At 42.5% G+C, this 22,866-nt stretch overlaps 1 protein-coding gene across 2 annotated transcripts in view; it reads right to left on the bottom strand.

The window, feature by feature from the left end:
* LOC117461602 (plectin-like) overlaps window positions 1–22,866 on the bottom strand; it is a 161,761-nt gene that overhangs the window by 133,504 nt on the left and 5,391 nt on the right. For both annotated transcript variants that reach the window (XM_034103548.2, XM_071205808.1), the window contains exon 2: window positions 21,019–21,211. In XM_034103548.2, the coding sequence (XP_033959439.1) occupies window positions 21,019–21,208 (190 nt within the window). In that variant the 5' untranslated portion in view covers window positions 21,209–21,211. The remainder of the gene's footprint in view (window positions 1–21,018; window positions 21,212–22,866) is intronic.

Below are 22,866 nucleotides of genomic sequence, written 5' to 3' on the forward strand. Positions count from 1 at the left end.
CAGCCAGGACTCTTTCCTGAGAGGAAACGCGATAAGTCCACTCGTCCAAACTCTGCGCTGCTGCTGCAGAAGTGAGAGTGTGTGTGTCTATATCTCTACAATCACTACAACAGGAAATGTAACAAGCAGAGACACAGTTAGGAATGCAATCCAGCATGTTTTCATAATAGAAAAGAACTGACACAATTTCAGGTTGAAATATTATTTGTTCAATATTTTCCTCACGTTACTATATTGCGATTTAATTACAATAATATGGCAGTTATTTAGTACTGAAGATGAAAAGGGCCATACGTAAAAAATATACAATTGAGTTATGGCCACATTCAGTGTGAATTCTAACTTCATTGTGAGATGTATGCCTGTGAGCCTCTCCGCTCACACAGGGTTCAAAGAGGGACGGAAAGAGCAGGGTTTGGGTTGAACACAGGCGTTTATTAGCACCGAAACAAAGTAAACAACACGGGTTGCAAAACATTGCCCGTGTGGGAACCTTCACAGGTCCTTTGGCGACCTTCCAGGATCCCGCCTACTGCAAGACAGACCAGAACCAGGTTACCACAAGCTTTTATTCAGTCACTGATCACCTGATTCTGATCAGCTGTCTGGCCTCTGGCCGAGCCACTCCCTTCACTCCAGCAGCCCTAACCACACCCCGCTGCCACAATGCCTCACATGTAATGCTAATGCTAAATAAGCTACCTTGCCCATATAAATGTTATTGTTTTTGTATAATTATTATATAAAGAAACAGCAGTCAGTGTCCAAACAAAGCTAATATTTGAAAATGGATACTAAGAAGTATTTAAGAGCATTATAATATAAATGATAAATGATGTAGACACAGTGCATGTCCACAATGAACAACTGGGACTTCCCAGCATGTTAAAAAGAGTGGGTGGAAAATAGGCACCATTAACAAAATGGGGCATATAGACATCAGCTAAATGTGTATTCATCTATTGAAATAGGGAGAGGCACCACATGAAAGTGACATCACTGCCTTCTGATGGATAAAACTACACATAACTATAAAGAGAAGCCAGTAGTACCATTCTGTCATATACTGTAACCAGAACATGATGACGTGTAATGTCTACATTGAGTACATACTGAGATGTGTCATCATTACGTATTCAAATGAGGACATACTCACACTTCCTGGTGTCCAAATGACATCAGTCCTTAACTGCTGCCTAATAAAAACGAAACGTTTAACACACACACTGACACTAAATCTCCTTGACACACATAGTGGTGACACTTAGGATATACTTATATTTCCTGCCGAGTACTTCCTAGATAATTCTAGCTTGGTGTCCACTCTAAAATAGAGTTTCCAAATTTGGCTACGGACATCTGTTTATTTAGTTAAGCCTCCACTTTAAAGGGCTGGTGATCTTGTGATGTGAAGTAGAGTATGTGTTAGCGTGTGTATGTGTGTGTTTGTGTGTGTGAAGCCTCAGGTTTGTTCACCAGATCTCTTTGAACAATACTCAACAGGTGCACGCAGGGGCTCGAGACTTGCTAGAATTCTTTACCTTGCTCGCACAAACTTTCCACATTAAAAGATCTGATGTGTGAGTGCATGTCCGACTGTGTGAAACCTGTAACATGTAGGCATGTGCCCTTTTGTCTCATGTGTACTACAGTAGTATTTCGTGTCATATGCTGCGTGTGAATGGTCCCATGGGATAAATGAAACATGACAGACAATGCTAACGGGCTAACATTGTATTAACCTTGACACAAGGATCATGCAGATAATTGGGATAATTTTACTTTACAGGTGCTGTATGTTTCTTTTCTTGTACCTGTTAGACTGTAAACTACATCGGTGTTAACCCTTTGTAGATTTGATAAGTCACAAGTGTTTCGGGAGAGGCATACAACTGCTAACCGGTGGCAATGTCTAGGGTTGTTCAGTCGGTTGTAATTGGTCGAAAGAAAGCGATGTTGGCGAAAAAGCTGTGGGGGAAACAAAACAACCTTGTGCAACACACACTAGCATGTACACACACATATCAATACACAAACACAGGCAGGAGTCTCATACTGGCCAACAGCTAGACTGCTAGACAAACCTCTACCATAGTGTGACGGCTGTTATTATGGGAGAATTGATGGCCGGCTTTAACTAACAAAGGACTCATCCTCTGCTGGATTGAGATGGAATGGAAATTGTTTTGTCAGAGGAGTTAGGTCCGAAAGTCAAGGGAAACTCTATGTAATTATTTACTACCTTGTATTTTCTAGTAACTCTGTCCTTGCTATTAACTAGATGTATTTTAACATAAACTGGATCCAAGCCATTGTGAAAAGTAGACGTTAATCAATGATTAAGAGCATTGTAAAGGAGAGTATTATAAAATGTAATTCATAATAAGATGTTTATTATACATGTTATTTTACAATAAATTGTATAATATTATTTTAGCTGTGGCGCAGTGGAGGTGAAGATCAGGGGAGTAGGGGGAACAAAGGTTCAATCCCATCTTGACCCCTACTTTGGTCAGCATGTTGTTGTCTCCTTGGGGAAGACGCTTCACCCAAAATTGCTCCTGTGGGTATTGTCCACAGTATTCAATGTATTATGTCTAATATATGTAATATAATGTAATGTAAACCGCTTTGAGCACTTGGAAAAGCGCAAAAATAAACACCATGAATTATAATTATTATCATTATATATCATTTATTCTTCTTTTTTTTTTTACATTTGTGTAATTGTTATTTCCTTTGAGTTTTCTAAAGAAAATCCCCTGTTAAAAAGTATTTTAAATAAAAATGAATGCATGATATTTTTTGACAGTCAATTATGAAACCATTTTAAATACTTGGGAATTGTGCCTTTTGCCAAGCAGTCTATTAAAAGGGTGGTATTTCTGCATGAAGTCCAGAACCACTATGGTGATTTGTATTGCTGTTAAAAAGGGTTGTAGCAATGAAAAGACGCAATCAAACACATAAGGATCAAAACCAGTCTGGAGGCCTGAAGCACTTCACTGTCAGTTAGTCAATGCTGAGGCTGACAGGATACTGCTCTAACATAATGCATAATGTTGCAATGTTGCTGTAATACCAGTCAAATAAGGCAAGGAAACGCATAGAAACAGGCCTGGCTCCCCCTTCTGGATATCAACACAAGATGCCAATGGACAGTCGTGACAAGTGATTGTATGCTTTTCCTTTCTTTTGTCTGGCTCATTCCGTTACGGCTCATTTACTGAATTTCAAACTGATGGTGAGGTTTAACATTCCTTCCCTGATGCAGCATGTAATGGGGAAAGGCATAAAGGTCAAATCTGTAAAAATGGAGGGAAAAAATCAATTCTGTCTGCTGGTCTTTCAATGAGCATAACACTTTTTTGTCCATTGAAATAGGGCAAAGCACAAGGAATACCCTATGCTATTTGAGACGGCTGTGGGAAATTAGACTTTCCAGAAGCTGTGATGACTCTTCAGGATGAACACTTGGAGGGATCCGGCAGCTTTAAGAGAAAGTGCCATCTAGTGGGAAAGTAGTGTATTGCCGTCTGAAGCTGGACTTATAGCGGTGTCTGTCCACTTAACACTATAGAGATTCATCTATGGTAAAGTGACAAAATAATCATCAATTGTGGTTCAACTGCATAGATTTCAGAATAGATGGGGGCCAAAAACATTGTTTTTTTCGTGCACCTAATTTATTTTAGAAGTGGAAAGAAAACATCCAAAATATACATGGTGTTTATTTGCTGATGTCAGGGCCGGACTGGGACAATAAGTCAGGCCGGGAATTATACACCCAGCCAGGCCACTACCAGATTTATTTGTCAACTTTTACAGCGTTGCTGCCCATAGTGATAGCCCTCTAAATCTACTACCCAAAAATAAACATATGGACATGGGTTACTATTTAAAAAAAATGCGCAAATCTATTTAGGAACCCATGTGAACATATTTTAAGTGGGGGTGGACCTCAAATCCTATAGGGGGGAATGCTCCCCCGGTAAGATTTTTTTTTAAATGTTGGACTTAAATGCATCAATCTGGTGCATTTTGATGGGGAAATAAAGAGACTACACCCATATGAAACATAACTGTATACATTTAAAAAAATCATAAGCACATGGCCATAACCAATACCATATCCAATATGAAAAAACATTGAAACTTGTTTATTTGTTTTTGGTTAATTTATAGTTGTGAGTGTGTCTGTGCTCCTGAACCAGCCTCACCTGTCTCCCCCCCTCTCCCTCCTGCTCCTCTTTGAGGCAGCAGCAAAGACTAGTTTTAGCTCTCAACAAGTTTTAATAGTTTATCTTACCTTTTTTCACCTAGTTAACGTTTTTTTTGTATTATTCATGCATATTTTACTAATCACTCCCCCCTCAAATGGAAATATGTGTTTACATTAATGGTGACCAAACCGTTTGAGACCCACTGAGATAACTTAACTATCTAAACACTCAGAGTCCTTTACCTCACCTGAGCTGTAGTTATCAGTCTCTCAGTATGACAGGAGAGGACTCTCCTCCACCTTGTTGTTGAAAAAGCTCCTTAAATCCGTTAGCGCCGCTAGCTAGCACCAGATGCTAACAACAACAATACACGTAACCGGTGCGCGCGCTTTATCTCACTCGCTCGCGCCACACATACACACACTCCCGAGCTTGAATGACACACAGAGACCAATCGAGGGCATTAGTATGATCTGTATGAAAGTGGCCATGTCGGCAGGCCACACCATGTAGACAGCCAGTCACCCTCTGTGAGGCAGAGTCAGACCCACATTTGCGCAGCATTCCGTTCACAATACATACATAAAAAAAAAATCCTCAGGCCAGCAGGCCACTTTACAGGCCAGGCCATCGGGAAACCTCCCGGTCCTCCCGATGGCCAGTCCGGGCCTGGCTGATGTATATTATGTTCTACTACTACAATATTTTGAGAATAGTTTTGTGAAATGCTGTAGCATTTTATGAGATGCTGTAGCGTTTTATGAGATGCTGTAGCGTTTTGTGAAATGCTGTAGCGTTTTGTGAAATGCTGTAGCGTTTTGTGAAATGCTGTAGTGTTTTTTGAAATGTCGTTGTGTTTTATGAAATGTTGAAGTGTTTTGTGAAATGCTGTAGCGTTTTGGAAAATGTTGTTTTGACTTGCACTTCAGGGCCACCGTAAGTTCCATTTAATGTGTTGTACAAAAAAAAGAATATCTTAATGTAGGTAAATCCCTGAGGAAGATTCATGGTGATATTTATTTGTACATTTTTTACCCCATATCCAAATATACCTGATGAATATGATTCAAAATACAATAAAACTGCTCGAATAAGATCATCAGACCAAAACTTCAAAGAATAATATGCTAAAATGCCAAACTATTCAGCTCAAATGCTTCCGTTAAATGTGTTTGATAGCTCTAATATAAAAGTGTTACGAGGGCAAGAGTCTTAGTAATAATCTATGAAGTAACTGCACAACCACTGCATTAGTGTGGAAGAAGATTAATACCTTCAAAGCGTCATATTCTCTCTGCTCCTGACACAGCATGTCTTGAAAACATGAGGTGAATAACATAATTCCCCCTACAGCCTGTAATGTACGAGCTACATCGTGCTGTTGAGATACTTTCGGCTGTGTGCATCTCCACTGATCATTTCCACAGTAAATCTCTACCGCCTAGATCAGAATGTGTGTGTGAGAGAGAGTCTCTGTTGCCCCTTTCACACCAGCGCCTTTTCAGCTCCGGCTCGGAGCTAGAGCCTGAAAAGCGCCGGGTTTTCCTGTTCACACCGCAGCGGCGCCGGCTCTTAGCTCCGGAATCCGCTTCATTTCCAGCTCCAAAAAATTGTCGGTCCAGAGGCAAGAGCTTTGGAGCTAAGAGGCGACGTCGCTTACGTCTCTCTTACGTCGAGGCGTGCAGGAAACTAAACCCACCTCCTCTGAACATGGGTCGACTGTCATGCCTGCCTACAAGCAGTAGTGCTTATAAACACACGTTTTATACCAGAGAAACTTTCATAACAGCGTTGTGATACCAAACAGTGCCAATTCAGACTGACACACATTCACTTAGGCCAGCGTTTCTGAAAGTGTGGGGCGCGCCCCACTGGTGGAGCGCAGAGATGTGATAGGTGGGTCGGTGGTTTCACATTTATTTATTATTTATACACTGGTGGAATATCAAAACAACGGACCGCCCGGGGTACAAAACATATCAATGAAAAGCGACCCTCTACCACACAAAACAACACCTGTAGATAACCCAATTTGTGTTCTTTGAAATTGAAAAGGATATTGCATTGTGTTTGTTACTTTCGTTGCAGTTGTATGTCTTAAGTGTAATTTGGCATGCTTTTATTTTGAACGGCAAGTTTACGCTGTTGACAGTTGTTGTTGCTATGGAAACAAGAAACGTTTCACAGCGGGCGGAACTTGTCATAAAGTCCGCGATAATAAAGCCCACCCATTTAGAGGGAAGATATGATTGGTCAATTGTACTGTCATTTGACATTACTCTCGTTCAGTTACTATAGCTGGCCCTCTGTGAATTCACAGCTGGCCGTCCAATCAGCTCCTGTCTTCACCTCGCAGAGAGGAGCTTCTTTCATTTAACCCTTCACATTCAAACAGAAACTGAATAGGCAGATTCAAAGGATTTATTTCTTTGGAAATGTTATTTTAAATACAATTTAATCAAGTTATTTTTGGTAAAACTATTGACAAATATTACTAAAAACATATTTAAAAAAATATATAAAGAAAAATATAATTTGTTTTAATATTTTTAAATATTATTTTGTAGAATATCGTAGGCCCTCAGAGACAGGCTCGCCACTGGTAAAAATCTCTCATACACACATGTGAAACACTCTCACAGACACACACAGCAGCGTTGCAGTCGGGAGGAAAAGCAATGTGGAGCGAGAGAGCGAGCGAGAGCGAGAGAGAGAGAGAGAGAGAGAGAGAGAGAGAGAGAGAGAGCACACCTTTATCTATTTAATAAAGTTGTACAAAATAAAGTAAGAAATCATTCCAATGTGTACTATAGGACAGTACAAAGTTTAAAAGGGGAGGGATTAGTCAAATATGCATAAATAAAAAGAAAGAATGCTAACTAGGTAACATAAGATAAGAATAAACAAGTTTAAATGATTTGTTGTGATCATATTCTAAAGATGTTTGGATTATTGAAAAGTATACAGCTCCCTTTCATCTGAGTGTTGAGAGCTGTATCCATAAATTCATGTTGGGCTCAAAGTAGGGCTGCTCGATTATGGCAAAAATCATAATCTCGATTATTTGGGTCAATAATTGATGTCACGATTATTAAAAACGATTAACCATTTACTTTGAAAACATCAATTTATTGAAGAAAATAATTTGAAAAGTATGTTTTTAACAGTTGATTACTCTGAACTTTAAGTATAATTCCGCTGAAAAACCTATTTAAAAAATAAATAAAATCGTTTTATTTCGATTATGTTGTTTTCATAATCGTTGCAAGCCAAAATCGTAATTACGATTAAAATAAGATTTAATTGAGCAGCCCTAGCTCAAAGTGCACCAGATTGATGCATTCAACTTCAACACAAAAATCTTCCTGGGGGTGCATGCCCACGGACCCTCGAGGATGTGACGTCCACCACCAAATAAAGCAGGTTAAAATAATTAAATTGCATACATGTTATTTTAGTAAACACTGAAAACGGGTCACACAGACCCAAACACCACTCAAAGGTTAAAGGTAGCATATAATAATGTTAAAATGTGCTAAATATATACACTGCAAAAAAACAAAAAAGAGGAGTAAAAGTAGCTCACGACTTGTTTTATTTTTTGAAAGTAGCTCTCATCCTAAAAAAGGTTGGAGATCCCCGTTATAGAACGATACATTTGACAATTTTAAGCTTGGCCTACCATTTGATTGGAGCGATGAGGAACAGGTGGGGCTTGAAAAGGCCCACCTGTTCAAAGTGGGGAATGACAGAAAAAGTTTGAGAACCACTGACTTAGGCTAAGGGGAACTGGGGATATGCATCAGCTGCTTGTGTGAGTCGGACAGTGAATACTTTAGAGCGGCCGCTGCAGTGTGAGCTAACCGGGAGCTAACGGGAGAATAAACTCCCGTGGAAGAGCAGCCAATACTGCAGCGGTCGGTAAATGCTGCAGAAACACATCAATAAACAATGAACCACGGCACTCTGGAGCAAAGTATAAGGTTGGAGAAGTCGTTATTCAATTTATTCTGGCTTCGTGTGATTAAAAGCAACACGATCATCGACCCGACGCTGTTGCTGTTGTTGTGAGCGCCGTAATGGCTTCCTTTGGGGAGCAAATCAGCGATGTAAACGGTGACGTCATGACGCATGAGGGGCAGCTCTGGGGCGCCAGTGGGTGGTGTGAACAGAGCGGGAGCTGAAAAGGGAAACCGGAGCTGAACCAGAAAAGCTCCCGCTCGGAGCTAGAAACTGAAAAGCGCTGGTGTGAAAGCCGCATGTGTGGTGGTTCTCAGTGTCTGATCATAGCCTCCTCATGATGAATAATTGAGGAGTATTTTGCAGCGATGCTGGGAGTTTAAGTACAGCTTAGATTCTCAAGGCCATCCCACAATGACAGCTAGGGAAATCAATGTTTATGAAATAAAATAAGTGTAAACCAACTATTAAATGAATACCACTATTAACCAAAAAGGTATAGCTTTAGATTTAACATATCCTTTACAACAGCCTTTGTTTAATGTTACGACTAATGCTAACTACACTGATTACGAAACACACACACCTGAGAGAGAGAAACACACACACCTGAGAGAGAGAAACACACACACCTGTTTTCTGCCTGCGATCTGCGATCTACGGAGGCCTGCTCCCACCTGTAGAGGCTGTACTGGAGAGGAGTCGTCGCGGAGAGACGGAGTGGATCCACGCTTCGGGCTTGGCCTGCTTCCACCGGGCGTGTGCTGCTGTACGCAGGAGGATTTTACCACCGCTGGGGCCTGCTTTCCACCTGTCCTGGTTCTGCTGTTGCAGAGGCCTGCTTTCACCTCGGGGATACCACGGAGGGACACCACGGAGGGACCGGAGCGCTTCCACGCTGCTGTTTTCGCCTGTCCTTTGCTGCTGTGCTGATTTTGCTCCAGGAACATCGCGGATACTGTATGCTGGTCTTGGAAAATGGCCCATATCGGGATTCTGCTGTGCCTGTTAACTGTTTTGGACTATGAGAAGATCTCTAGTCATTCTGAGAAGACTACTGGATTCAGGTCTGTTCTGCCACCCGCAGTGGGCATCCCCTGCAAAGGTTCGGATGTGTTGCTCAACAATTACAGGTTGCCTTGTCACAGTCAATCTGCTCGACAAAATATGTTTGTCTTTTTTGTTTTCCTGCGATGATGGTTCTTCAGGACTGCTTCTTAAGCTCTAATAACACTCTCGCAGACTTTTCCGGTGTTTCTAAATTAGATGACAATGTATTTGTGTCGTTTAAGAGGAAAAGATGCCTGTTTTTTGTTGTTGTTATTACTGTCAGGAAATGTACAACCTAACCCTGGTCCGCCCAGTAGTAATAGTCAGATCGCTACTCCTGCTGATTTTAAAGCTAGGTCTGGGTTGGGTTTCATCCACTTGAATGTGCGCAGTCTGTTAGGTAAACTACATTTTGTCCGTATCTGGGCAAAATCGACTGACGCTGACATCATTGTCTTATCAGAAACATGGCTAAATAAGTCTATTTATGCCTCTGACATTGCCTTAAATGGTTTTAATGTGTATTGTACCGACCGGCCTAATAAAAGGTGGTGGCGTTGCCATTTATGTTAAGAATAAGTTCAGTGTAACCACATTAGTTTCCAAATCGATAAGTAAGCAATTTGAATTTTTAGCCATAAATATAGAAGTGGCAAAGGGTCAACAGGTCATGGTGGTTAGTTGTTACAGACCCCCCTCAGCTGTCAAAGACTCCTTGTCTTCACTAGCAAATATTTTATCACAGCTAGACTACAAGGAAATAGTGCTACTTGGAGATTTTAACTGGGACTGGTTAACTGCAGTGTCAGAGGATTTTAAAAAGCTTTGTATCTCATTGAATGTTACTCAGATTGTTGACAGTCCTACTCGCCCAAATATTAAGTCCCCTAATAAATCCTCCCTAATTGATCTCATTTTAACTAATGTTCCCCATAAATATTCATCTGTGGGAGTATTTGCAAATGATCTGAGCGATCACTGTGTTGTAGCCACAATTAGGGACACTAAGGTCCAAAAGGTTAAACCTCGCATTATCATTAAGAGAGACAAAAGACATTGTGTTGAGCAGGGTTTTGTGCATGATCTGTTTGATTTTGATTGGGGTAAAATCGATCTGTGTGCTGATGTGGAAACCGCATGGCCTTATTTTTATCTTGGTTTTATGGAGATCATTGATAGACATGCACCCCTGCGTAAATTTAGAGTAAAGGGACGAGACAATCCTTGGTGTTCTGCTGAGCTGTCTAGTCTCCTTCATGAGAGAAACAAGGCCTGGGCAAAGGCTAGGCAATCAGGCTCAGAGATAGAGTGGCTGCGTTTTAGGCAGCTAAGGAATAGCTTCACTTCAAATGTCAAAAGTGCAAAGTCGAAGTACTATTTGTCAGTTACCACAGAAAACCTAAATAATCCTAGGAAATTTTGGAAAGCAGTAAAATCGATATCCACCGGTGAGATCCGTAATGAGCTACCTCCGTGCCTTACCACAGCATCTGGCACTATATCGGACAGGGCCACTATGCTAAATTGCTTTAATGAGAATGTTGTGTCCTGCGGTTCTATGTTTGATTCTGTGACTAACTCTGCTTCTGTGAACACCCCAATCCGTGACTCTGAACAATGTGGTCTGGAAAACCCTTTCAGTTTTACTCCTTTTACTGTCAATGTTGTTCATGAAGCCTTACCCTCGTTACCTCTGCCCGCCCTACCACCTGTCCTCTGGACCCTATCCCTTCTAACCTCCTTCAGACTATCGCTCCTGATATTCTACCGTTTCTCACCCATTTCCTCAACACTTCTCTAACTTCTGGTCACTTTCCAAACAGTCTCAAGGAGGCAAGAGTAAACCCTCTCCTGAAGAAACCCACTCTCAACCCGTCTGATGTTATAAACTACAGGCCTGTCTCTCTCCTCCCGTTCCTGTCTAAAACACTTGAACGCGCTGTCTTTAAAAAACTCTCCTGTTATCTCCATCAGAACAACCTTCTGGATCCGCACCAGTCTGGTTTCAAGGCAGGTCACTCCACAGAAACTGCCCTCATTGCTGTCACTGAGGAACTGCACACTGCTAAAGCAGCCTCCCTCTCCTCTGTCATCATCATGTTGGACCTGTCTGCTGCATTCGACACGGTGAACCATCAGATCCTCCTTCGCACTCTCCAAGAACTTGGAGTATCAGGCTCTGCACTTTCCCTCCTCACCTCATACCTCAAAGACCGCACCTACAGGGTAACTTGGAGAGGGTCCGAGTCCGACCCTTGTCAATTAACTACAGGGGTCCCTCAGGGCTCTGTTCCCCTCCTCTTCTCCCTGTACACAAACTCGCTCGGATCTGTCATTAGCCCGCATGGTTTTTCATACCACTGCTACGCTGACGACACCCAACTAATTCTGTCCTTTCCCCGCTCAGAGACCCAGGTGGTCGCACGCATCTCTGCTTGTTTAGCTGACATCTCTCAGTGGATGTCCGCTCATCATCTCAAGCTCAACCTTGACAAAACTGAAGTGCTTTTCCTTCCGGGAAAAGATTGTCCCACTCTTGACCTGACCATCAACATCGGCACCTCTGTTGTCTCCCCGACCCAGACTGCAAGGAATCTGGGTGTGATCCTGGATAACAACCTGTCCTTCACTGCAAATATCGCTGCTACAACCCACTGCTGCAGATACACGCTTTACAACATCAGGAAGATACGTCCCCAGCTGACCCAGAAAGCGACGCAGGTTCTGGTCCAGGCTCTCGTCATTTCACGCCTAGACTACTGCAACTCCCTCCTGGCTGGTCTACCTGCATGTGCCATCCGACCTCTGCAGCTCATCCAGAATGCAGCGGCTCGTCTGGTCTTCAACCTTCCTAAATTTTCCCACACCACTCCGCTCCTCCCTCCACTGGCTTCCGTTAACTGCTAGAATTCACTTCAAGACACTGGTACTTGCGTACCATGCTGCGAATGGATCTGGCCCTTCCTACATCCAGGACATGGTTAAACCGTACACCCCAGAGCGTGCACCTCGCTCTGCATCAGCCAAACGACTCGCTGCACCCTCGCTGCGAGGGGGACCCAAGTTCCCATCAGCAAAAACACGTGGGTTTGCTATCCTGGCTCCTAAATGGTGGAATGAGCTCCCCATTGACATCAGGACGGCAGAAAGCTTACACACCTTCCGGCGCAGACTGAAAACTCATCTCTTTCGACTCCACTTCGAGCGATAGAATGACTAACAAAGAACTGCTAACAGAGCACTTATATACTAATAAAGGGCTGGCTTATCTAAAGCCAGTTGAGTAGCACTTGAAATGATTGGCTCTATGAAACCTGATGTACTATTCACGTCGACTCCCCCTCCTGCCACTTTGGCACTGAGTTTCTGCTACTTCTGGACTGCCTCAATCTGACACAGCATGTTAATGTCCCCACACACGCCAAGGGCCACACGCTCGACCTGGTCATCACAAACTCCGCCCCCATCAGCAATCTGCTAGTGTATGACCTGGGGGTGTCTGACCACAAGACCATCTCTATCGAGCTCTCTTTCCAATCCCCACTCAGCAAGCCCAAACGCCAAATCCGCTTCAGGAACCTGAGGAACATCAACCCGGACACCATGACCCTGGACCTCCAGCATCTTTCTTCCGCCAACTTCTCATCAGTAAGTGAGTCAGTTGCATACTACAACCAGTCCCTTAAGAGTCTCCTTGATCTGCACGCCCCCCTCAAAACCAGGATGGTCACCTTCTCGCGCTCAGCCCCTTGGTACACCGGCGAACTGCGGAGAATGAAGACAGCTGGGCGTGTCCTTGAGCGGCGGCTCAAGGCCTCAGGACTCACTGTTCACCGGTTAGCCTATCATGAACACCAGAAGGCCTATGCACAGTCCCTCAGAGATGCACGGTCCCAGTACTACTCCTCCCTCATCAACAACAGTACTGGAAACTCCAAGCAACTCTTCTCCACCATAAACCACCTCCTCAAACCCCAAAGTCCTCTACACTCCGACTCCAATGAGAAGCAGTGTGGCAACTTTGCCGCCTTCTTCACTAACAAAGTTGACACCATCCGCTCCATCCTCTCTAGCCCCTCTGCACCTCCAGTTACGACTGCTGACCCACAGCCTGAGACAACCCAGCCTCTTCGCTGTTTCACGGACATCTCTCAGCGAGAGGTTGAGGGCATCGTTAGGAGGATGAAGCCCTCCACCTGTGTCCTGGACCCCCTTCCGTCAGCTCTTGTAAAATCGTACATCTGTTCCATGAGCCCCATGATCACTAAGATTGTAAACCTCTCACTCCAGGCTGGCCATGTCCCCTCTGCCCTAAAAACCGCTGTCATCAAACCTCATCTCAAAAAACCCTCCCTTGACCCGGGAGTCCTGGCCAACTACAGACCCATTTCCAACCTTCCTTTTCTATCTAAAGTGCTGGAAAAACTAGTTGCTGCTCAGCTCCAGGACCACCTAAACTCCAACAACTTATTTGAGAAGTTCCAGTCTGGTTTCCGCTCAGGCCACAGCACAGAAACTGCCCTGGTCAGGGTCACCAACGACCTGCTGATGACGGCTGATGCTGGCTCTCCCTCTCTCCTCATCCTCCTCGATCTCACTGCAGCTTTCGACACCGTCGATCACGGCATCCTCCTCCATCGTCTGCACTCCACCATCGGACTCTCTGACTCTCCCCTTGACTGGTTCAGATCTTACCTCACCGGGAGAACAGAGTACGTCTCCTTGGGCGAGGCAGAGTCGGGTACCCACAACATCACCTGTGGTGTCCCTCAAGGATCAGTTCTCGGCCCCACCCTCTTCACACTCTACATGCTCCCCCTTGGCTCTATCATCAGCCGACATGGAGTATCATTCCATTGTTACGCTGATGACACCCAACTGTACCTCAGGATCAACCCTACCTCCTCTGCAGCCCTGCCTTCACCCACACTCACTGCCTGCCTGGAGGAGATACAGGCGTGGATGAAGCAAAACTTCCTGAAACTCAACAGCTCCAAGACCGAAGCCATTATAGTTGGCACCCCACACCAGGTTCGGTCATCCACCATCACCACCATCACCTTCTCCGGCCAGGACATTACCCTCTCCTCAATAGTCACCAACCTGGGTGTGAAAATGGACGCCCATCTGACCTTTGAGGCCCACATTAAACAGCTGTGCAAGAACTCCTTTTACCACCTCAGGAACATCGCCAAACTCCGCCCCACACTCACTCTGTCTGATGCCGAAAAGCTGGTCCACGCCTTTGTCTCCTCCAGGCTGGATTACTGCAATGCACTCCTCATCGGGATCCCTAACAAAAGCATCCAGAAGCTCCAGTACATCCAGAACAGCGCTGCTAGGATCCTGATGAGGGTGCGCAAATATGATCACATCACCCCCATCCTTAAAGCACTACACTGGCTACCCGTGGAACTGAGGATCGAATTCAAGGTCTCCGTCCTCACCCACCAGTGTGTCCATGGAACTGCCCCTCCCTACCTCAAGGAACTCCTCACCCCCCTTACCTCCTTGCGGACCACCCGTTCCAGCAACTCCAATTTCCTCAAACCCCCCAGGACTAAGCTCCGTACTATGGGAGACCGGGCCTTCTGCTCGGCTGCTCCCAGCCTGTGGAATGCTCTCCCCGACCAAATGAGAGCACCACAGACCGTGGAGGCTTTTAAAAAAGGCCTCAAAACCCATCTCTTCAAAAGAGCCTTTGCCTAGAGATTTTTATCACCCTTTTATTTTTATTTATTTTTATTTTATTTTTTGTATTGCTTTTTAATTAATTCTACCGTGTTGTGTAATGTTTATTTATACTGTTCATGCTCACTACTTGTAGCACTTCGGGATTTGCATTCAAATATGAAGTGCTTTATAAATGGAACTCATTATTATTATTATTACTTATATGATTCTGTTTTCCTCAAGGTTGTGTCTTCCTGGTCGAATGTAATTATTGTAAGTCGCTTTGGATAAAAGCGTCAGCTAAATGCAATGTAATGTAGATCCTAGGAAACCGGCTGGCCCGGACAACTTAGAACCTTTCTTTTTAAAGATAGCTGCAGATTTTATTGCTCCACCTCTTACTTCTCTTTTTAACCTCTCCCTCAGCACAAATACAATTCCAAAAGTATGGAAGTCTGCTTATGTCTTGCCTTTACTGAAAGGAGGGGAGGCAACTATTTTAAATAACTATAGGCCAATCTCTAAATTGTCAGTTCAGGCTAAGGTGCTCGAACGACTTGTGAGTGAACAGGTAAAGGAGTTTTTATGTACAAATTACATCCTGTCTAAACATCAGTCAGGATTCAGAAAGAAACACAGCACCATCACTGCCACGATGAAAGTGGTAAATGATATTACTAGTATTACTAGTATTTTAGATAATAAGCAGAGTTGTGCAGCTCTGTTTATTGACCTTTCCAAAGCGTTTGACGCCGTTGATCATCGCATCTTAAAGCAGAGGCTACTCAGTATTGGCATATCCAGCCTTGCAGTGGGGTGGTTTGTGAATTACCTCTCTGAGAGGTCCCAATGTGTTCATTTTGATGGACTGTCTTCTGAGTGGTTAAACATTTCTAATGGTGTACCACAAGGTTCTGTTTTAAATGTGGATAAAACCAAGCTAATGCTCTTTTCAAAATCAAAAAAGACACCAGAGCCTGTTTTTGATATTGTAACTACGCAAGGAACAAAACTTGAAGTTGTTGCCTGTTACAAATACCTTGGTATCTGGCTTGATGATTGTCTCTCTTTTAAACTTCATGTCAATAACCTGCTTATAAAGCTGAGGGTTAGGCTAGGTTTATTCTACAGGAACAAGTCCTGTTTCTCATTTGAAGCCAGGAAATGCTCAGCTGCGGACAAGAAAGCCCTGCAGAGAGTGATCAGGATGGCAGAGAAAACCATCGGCTGCCCCCTGCCCTCTCTGGAACACATCTCCACCTCCCGCTGCCGCAGCAGAGCTAATAAAATCATAAAGGACAGCTCTCACCCGGGTCACAGACTGTTCTCTCTCCTGCCTTCTGGGAGGAGATACAGGAGCTTCAAGTCACGGACAAACAGACTCAAAAACAGTTTCTACCCCTGGGCCGTCAGGCTGCTCAACCACCACACATAATAATAACTGTAACCATTCTCACACATACACACACTTTTAATGCACTTTATATACTATTTTTTATGTCAATATTTTTAACTATTTATTCCCCCGTATGATTGTATGTCCTATTGCTGTGTTTTTTGGTGTTATGTATTTGTTTGTATATTTTTTGCACACCGGGACAGAGTTGCACTCTGCATCTCGTTATACTTTGTGTATAGTGACAATAAAAGGCTTTAAAAAGGCTATTCACTGTGACCTTTTTACCTGTGCTGGACTATGGTGATTTGATATATATGAATGCACCTGCCCATTGCCTGGAAAAGTTAGATGCTGCGTATCACAGTGCTCTGTGATTTGTTACTAACTGTAAAGCACTTACTCATCACTGTACCCTGTATGCCAAGGCAGGTCTGCCTTCACTAACTGTACGGAGGCTCAGTCATTGGTACATGTTCATTTATAAAGCCATGATGGGTAAACTACATTTTTATATCTGCTCTCTGATCTCTCGACGAATTGAAAGTACGTATTGCCTGAGATCTCATGATGTTGTTTTATTAAATGTGCCAAGTGCTAGGACTGTCTTAGGGAAGAAAGATTTTAGATGTGCAGCTTGACTAAATTGGAACAGTCTGCAAACCTGTTTAAAACTGAGCACTTTGGTTCCCCTGCATCATTTTAAAACTCGGCTGGGTGACATGCTGTTTGATACTCATGGTACCTGTCACTGTAAATAGAGTTTTGTAAACTGTACCCTGTACATTATGTTGTATGTCATCCTTATTGTTGTTCTGTTGTTTTTATGTTACATGTGTAACTAATGTCCTGCAGGTCACCCTTGAAAAAGAGATCTTTTGATCTCAAGGGGCTTTCACCTGGTTAAATAAAGGCTACAAACAATACTGTCAACTGCAAAAAAATTCTATACCTGCAGTAGCTGTACTAGATGCTAACAGTTTCACAATCACTATACTGCATATTACATGATGGCAGCTTTTATGTTTTGGGCTATCTAAAATCACTTTAACAATATATATATATATATATATATATATATTGCATTTCACGAGTCAAACTAGTTGTATTGTTCTCCATAAAAATAATAAAAGTTTAACACAATATGGATATGGTCATCATAAATTCCCATATCCTTGGAGATGTAGAAGTAACATTTTGCACAACACAACATATGAAGATACATGTGTGGGATCAGAATAGACTATTTAAAACATACAATATGCTAACTAGGGCAACAATATAATCAAGTTCTCATAGTGTATATGTTTATTTTCAACATCTGAGAGTCTGAATCAATGTCGGGAACATCCATTGACTTCCATTGTGTTTTGGTGGCACCAAAAGCCAGAGTGAAGATTTGTAACAATAATTGTACGGTAACCCCAATTCAAACAGTTAATAAACAATAGTTTTTAAGATATGTGGAGTGCATCAGTGGAGTATTGAGTGTTTCATGACACAGACTTTTATGGTTAAATGTGATGGGCTTATCAAGCCTTCACGTCAACCGAAATGGAGTCTCCAAATTCTTATTTATCACTTCCTAATTTCCCTGCTACAGATTAAGATCTAATGGTATGTCATCAATTGTTGGACCAGGTCTCAACAAACTCTCAATCTCTGTAAAACCTTGTATCTAGTCTTTATGCTAAGCTAACCATCTGCAGGCTTTAGCTTTATATAGTACGGGCGAAATGAGAGTGGTATGTTCTTATCTAACTTTAGGCAATAGAGTTTTTCCCAAAGTGTCAAGCCTTAACCCTAATATCTGAAGCCATTATTAGGAGTTGTTTCATACTCCTTAGAACCAAGACCTCTATCAATGCCCTACAAAATGACCTATGTTGTAATGTTGGAAGTGAAGAATAATTTGTGTTTTTCCCCGAATAACTGGAAAACTATAATGGGTAATTTAGTGGTCCATGCTATACACTTCCACCAAGTTCCATGAAAAACAGTATTTCAATAATCCCATTGACAAACAAACAGGAACAAAAATGTAACCTCCTTAGTATGGTAACTATCCGTGAAATAGGTCACTATTGATGTAATGTGCACCTTGACTTTGCAAGATGGCAGCTAGAACAAAGAAACACAGATTTCTGATACTGGTCTAGCACATGCTCATCTGTATACAGTCAGGGACACTCAGTCAGCAGTCCACAACAAAAGCTCAGCCTCGCCCACGGGTGCTGACACAGCCTGACTTGGCCTTCTGATGGATAGAGGAAGAGCAGTACAGGAAGTGGATGCAGGCCTATTGTACTGTAGGTGCTGAAGGTATCCAAACTTCCTGTAAGCCCAGAGCATTCCAAAACAAACTCCATCAAAGACTTATTGTCCTTAAATTGGCACATTGAACATGTGCACGTTACAAATAAAGAGGGAGTACTGTACATCTAATTTCTGCACTACAATACCAAAACATCATAGAAATACACATATGTTTTAAGGCATTTTTTACTGTTTGTCTCAGTAACTGATGAACTCTTGATTCTGTCACCCTTTCTACACTGACTGGTTAGTCAGTAATGGCTACACCATTTGGAAATCATATGCAATCTAACAAATACTATTTCAATTTCTTCTTGCATATCTGCCAATACTTATAGTATTATATATGTGACAATCCAGTTTGTTTGAGGATACAAGTGTACCTATACTGTGTTAGAGGCAGTGCATTGCAATGTGATGAGGTATTGTTCATTACACAGACAGTTATAATCATTGACACCATCCTAACAGTAATATCACTCAGGGGTGAGTTCAGAAATGAAATGGCTACTGAAGTATTTTATTACTGAAACGTCATGTTATAGAGGGTTGTAGATAATTACATATAATGAAGAATGGTTATAACTTGGCATTTATATTGCCTTTGATCGAGTGCTGCAGTCAGTTTTGCAAGTATTCACTGTCGATGAACTGTGTAAATGTATCTAACACTTGGCCTCAAGCTAGCAGTGCATCACAGAAATGACACTGCTTACCCACAGAGTAAATAAATAATGTGTTTCGAGCATCCCTACAGATGAATTGGACAGGATCCCAGCCTATTGTTTGAGGAGAAAGGAACCACACCTCACACTTGGAAAACCAACACCTCTTGCCACTGCCCTTGCTTTAATCTATAAAGTGTATATCCTGTTCAGCTGGCAAAGCCATTATCATTCTGCAGGGGAAACACATTCCTTACATTTTCTTTATAGTTTCCTTTTTTCCTTACGGTATGACTTACTACTGCTCCTTAGTGACATCCCATTTAAAGTTGAACTGGATAGGTCAAGGCAGTTTAAAATGTATAGTTGGGCAACAATGGAAAAGGGCATCCTCTAACCCTACCACCGTCAAACAAACATTGCAAAGAAGTTCATGACTTGTCATTGTCCCTTTTGACCAATTTTGCAATACTTAAGTCCAGAAAATGCAGGTACATCTGGCCGCTGTTTCAAGATACAAATAAACCTGATTGCAACAAAAGTTATACACACTAATACAAACTTGTGACAAATGGAATTCCTTGGTCCGTACCTCAAACTGAGCTTTCCAATTGATGTAATGTTGCCTGACAAGTCCTACCCATAATGCAAACAAGAGCAGTCCCGCACAGAACAATGGCCTTGACATAATTAATAAATGAATGTTTAATTGCTTTTCAGAAGTAAAACAATTGTGAATAATGTTGTTTCTTTACTGTCCGTGCACTGTCTGTTGATTTTCAAAGGAGTTAACAGTAGTGCCAAGCTATACAACACCCGCGGATGCATGTGTGAAACAAGTTTTAAAATAGGCCCACACGTCACATTATTCCTGTAAAGTGACATGTTTCCCTTTTTTTTCTTCAAAAAACAATTGCTCACATTTCCCGACTAGCTTAAAACCATGGTCACATAGTTTGATTCACAGGATGTAGACTATGCATATAAAACTGACATCGGCCCCATATTTCAGATGGAATTCCTCTCAACTTTCACAATCTGCGTATTTCCTTTTTGCAAGAGCACCGTCCCAGCATCCTGGGCTAGGCCGCCAAAGAAGATTGTGATTTGTTATGGAAATACAAACAACCCAGAGCATTTGTTTGATGGAGTTCGGGGTTCAAGTGAAATGTGGAGATACTGTAGGTCTGGCCATGCAAAAGTATGGTTTCACCAACCTCTTCTAGGTTTAAGTCACAAGTCTGTTGGACAGGTGACCGAACACAGCAGAGTGCTGTAGATCACGCCATTGACCAATAGCAAGTGAGAGTGCCAATCTTTGAAGGCGAATGGAGAGAAGGGGGGGGCTTTTTTCATACATTACCCTGTTTGCAACTTGTGTTGAGCTTGGCATTCAGAAACAGAAATCCTTTATTCGTCCTGCAGCGGGGAAATGTGCATTTGACTGTACTTAGCTTTGCCCTCATCATTTCTGGTTTAGGGTTACGGTAATAACCAAGAACTTGACAGTCAAAAGTCCAAGATAGTAACCGTTTAAGACCAACACAGTTGACAACCGTAGTCCACGAACCGATCGATGGCGTCACACCGTCACAGTGACTAATACCACTTGTTATAGGCCTATATAGTTTATCCCTACGAATAGTCCCAATGTCACCAAGCCCCAAGTCTCACTGAGTACGGGTAAACAGTGTATCGCAAATGTTAACACAGCAGTTGTTATAGTAAATCCTACCTGCAATGCGAATGACAGCCCTCTCTGCTGGATCCAGGACTTCCCCTGTGGATGACTTGGAGCGTTTGACCCTCTGGTGCTTGGACAGGTTCCAGGGCAGGGTGTCCCCAGGGCTGGGGACGCTGCTCCTTTCTCCATGGCTTTCCTCTCCCGGGGTTTGATCCCTGCTTCTGTCTTTACGGGTTGCCATCACCTAAGTTTGGAGAAATTAAAAGACAAGAGTTTGAGAAAAGATGGAGAAGGTCTTCTCTTGGTTATCATATAATATACAGCTGTTTTACTCATCAAAAGCTGTCAAAGGCCTCACAAGCTTGGTAAACACTAAACAAGTTGAAATTATCTTGCCAACTATCAGGGTGATCATTAACTTACTCTTTGATCTAATTGATGTACTGAGGTGTAAAAGACAGACATGCAGGTTTTTCTAAAGCAGCCATTGACTCAGGCTTTCTGCTGTGTGACCTAATTATTCTAATATTTAACTGCCATTGAAATGTAAGACAAGATAAAACTCAAAGTTATTCGCGTTAGGGTGCCATAAAATGCAAAAGGCAAGGGCTAGACACACCATGTACTGTGAATTATCATCCGTGCTGTGCAGATGCCTGCTGGTGACACTCAATGGATATGATAACAACACTGTATGGACCTTCACCTCCACCCGCCTATGCAAAATACATAAATTTCACATAAGTTGCTGGTAATATCAGTTCCAGCTGCTTGCCTAAACTTAGCTAGCTGCTTTCCATCTCAAGATTTGCTTATTTGGAATTAAATGTGGCGTGTTTTGTGAAAACACAATTACCATTATGAAAGACAATGAATGAACACACAAAAGATAATGAATATAGAATAAGCTCTGGACCAAACAAAGGCTTATAACTTTACATCACTGAAAATCACTAAATATGGTGTGGTTTTGGCTTGTTGTGCTCAAACCCTGAACTTTGCTTTTCCGGGTTAAACATTTACCTGAAGGCTATAAATAGTGACAGAGCTGATTGGAAATCCTCTGTGTCACTGTTAAATATCACAATTCATGACACATGACATCGTACTCCACAAATATCTTGCAAAGCACATTGCATGTAGTGCTTAGCCCTATATCAAGGCAAGTGTATGTCCCCGTCGGCGGGGACCCTGGTTTTTTTTTCACGACACTGTGTCACAGGGGATCTTGATATTTAAGAACCTATTAATGTGTTATACCAGATTAACGGAAATAATCTCAGCTAATTGACGATGCAAACCATTTTTACCAAAACAAAACACAAGTCTCATAAGAAGCATCTCAATGACCCCTTAGCGAAAAATGCTAACGGACATTGGCACAGAACTCAAGATAAAAGTACCCTTATTACCTATCGTAGCTACACATACAAGATATCCGATTAAAACTGAGGTTCCACAGATTATTTAGGTATATAGTATCATCACCGAGTGATCCGAACTCGCGACAGGGGAAGCAAACACAGACATCCCAACACGTACCTTTACGGAGCTTCTAGGGAGATCGTCTCACCGTAGCTGTCAATCTGATCAAAAGACGTGTTCAATGGCATTAAAACGACAAAAAACACGGCTGAATCGGTTAATCCATAGGTTTTTAACATCTCTGTATAAAAAAGTTATTTCATTTATAATCCATAATTCCATTTGTATGTAAAAATCGCAGAGCAAACGTTAGCTGCTAATGGTAGCCACCAGAATGGCTGCTGCTTCCGGTCTTGGCTATGCAGCAGTCTGTCACACACACACACATTACCAAATAAGGACTAGGAGGGAGTTCCCCTCGATTCCATTGGCTCTGACGGTCAGAAAGAGATGTCACATGTCAAAATCCAGCAA

Source organism: Pseudochaenichthys georgianus, chromosome 16 (genome assembly GCF_902827115.2).
Source record: "Pseudochaenichthys georgianus chromosome 16, fPseGeo1.2, whole genome shotgun sequence".
NCBI classification, from domain to species: domain Eukaryota; kingdom Metazoa; phylum Chordata; class Actinopteri; order Perciformes; family Channichthyidae; genus Pseudochaenichthys; species Pseudochaenichthys georgianus.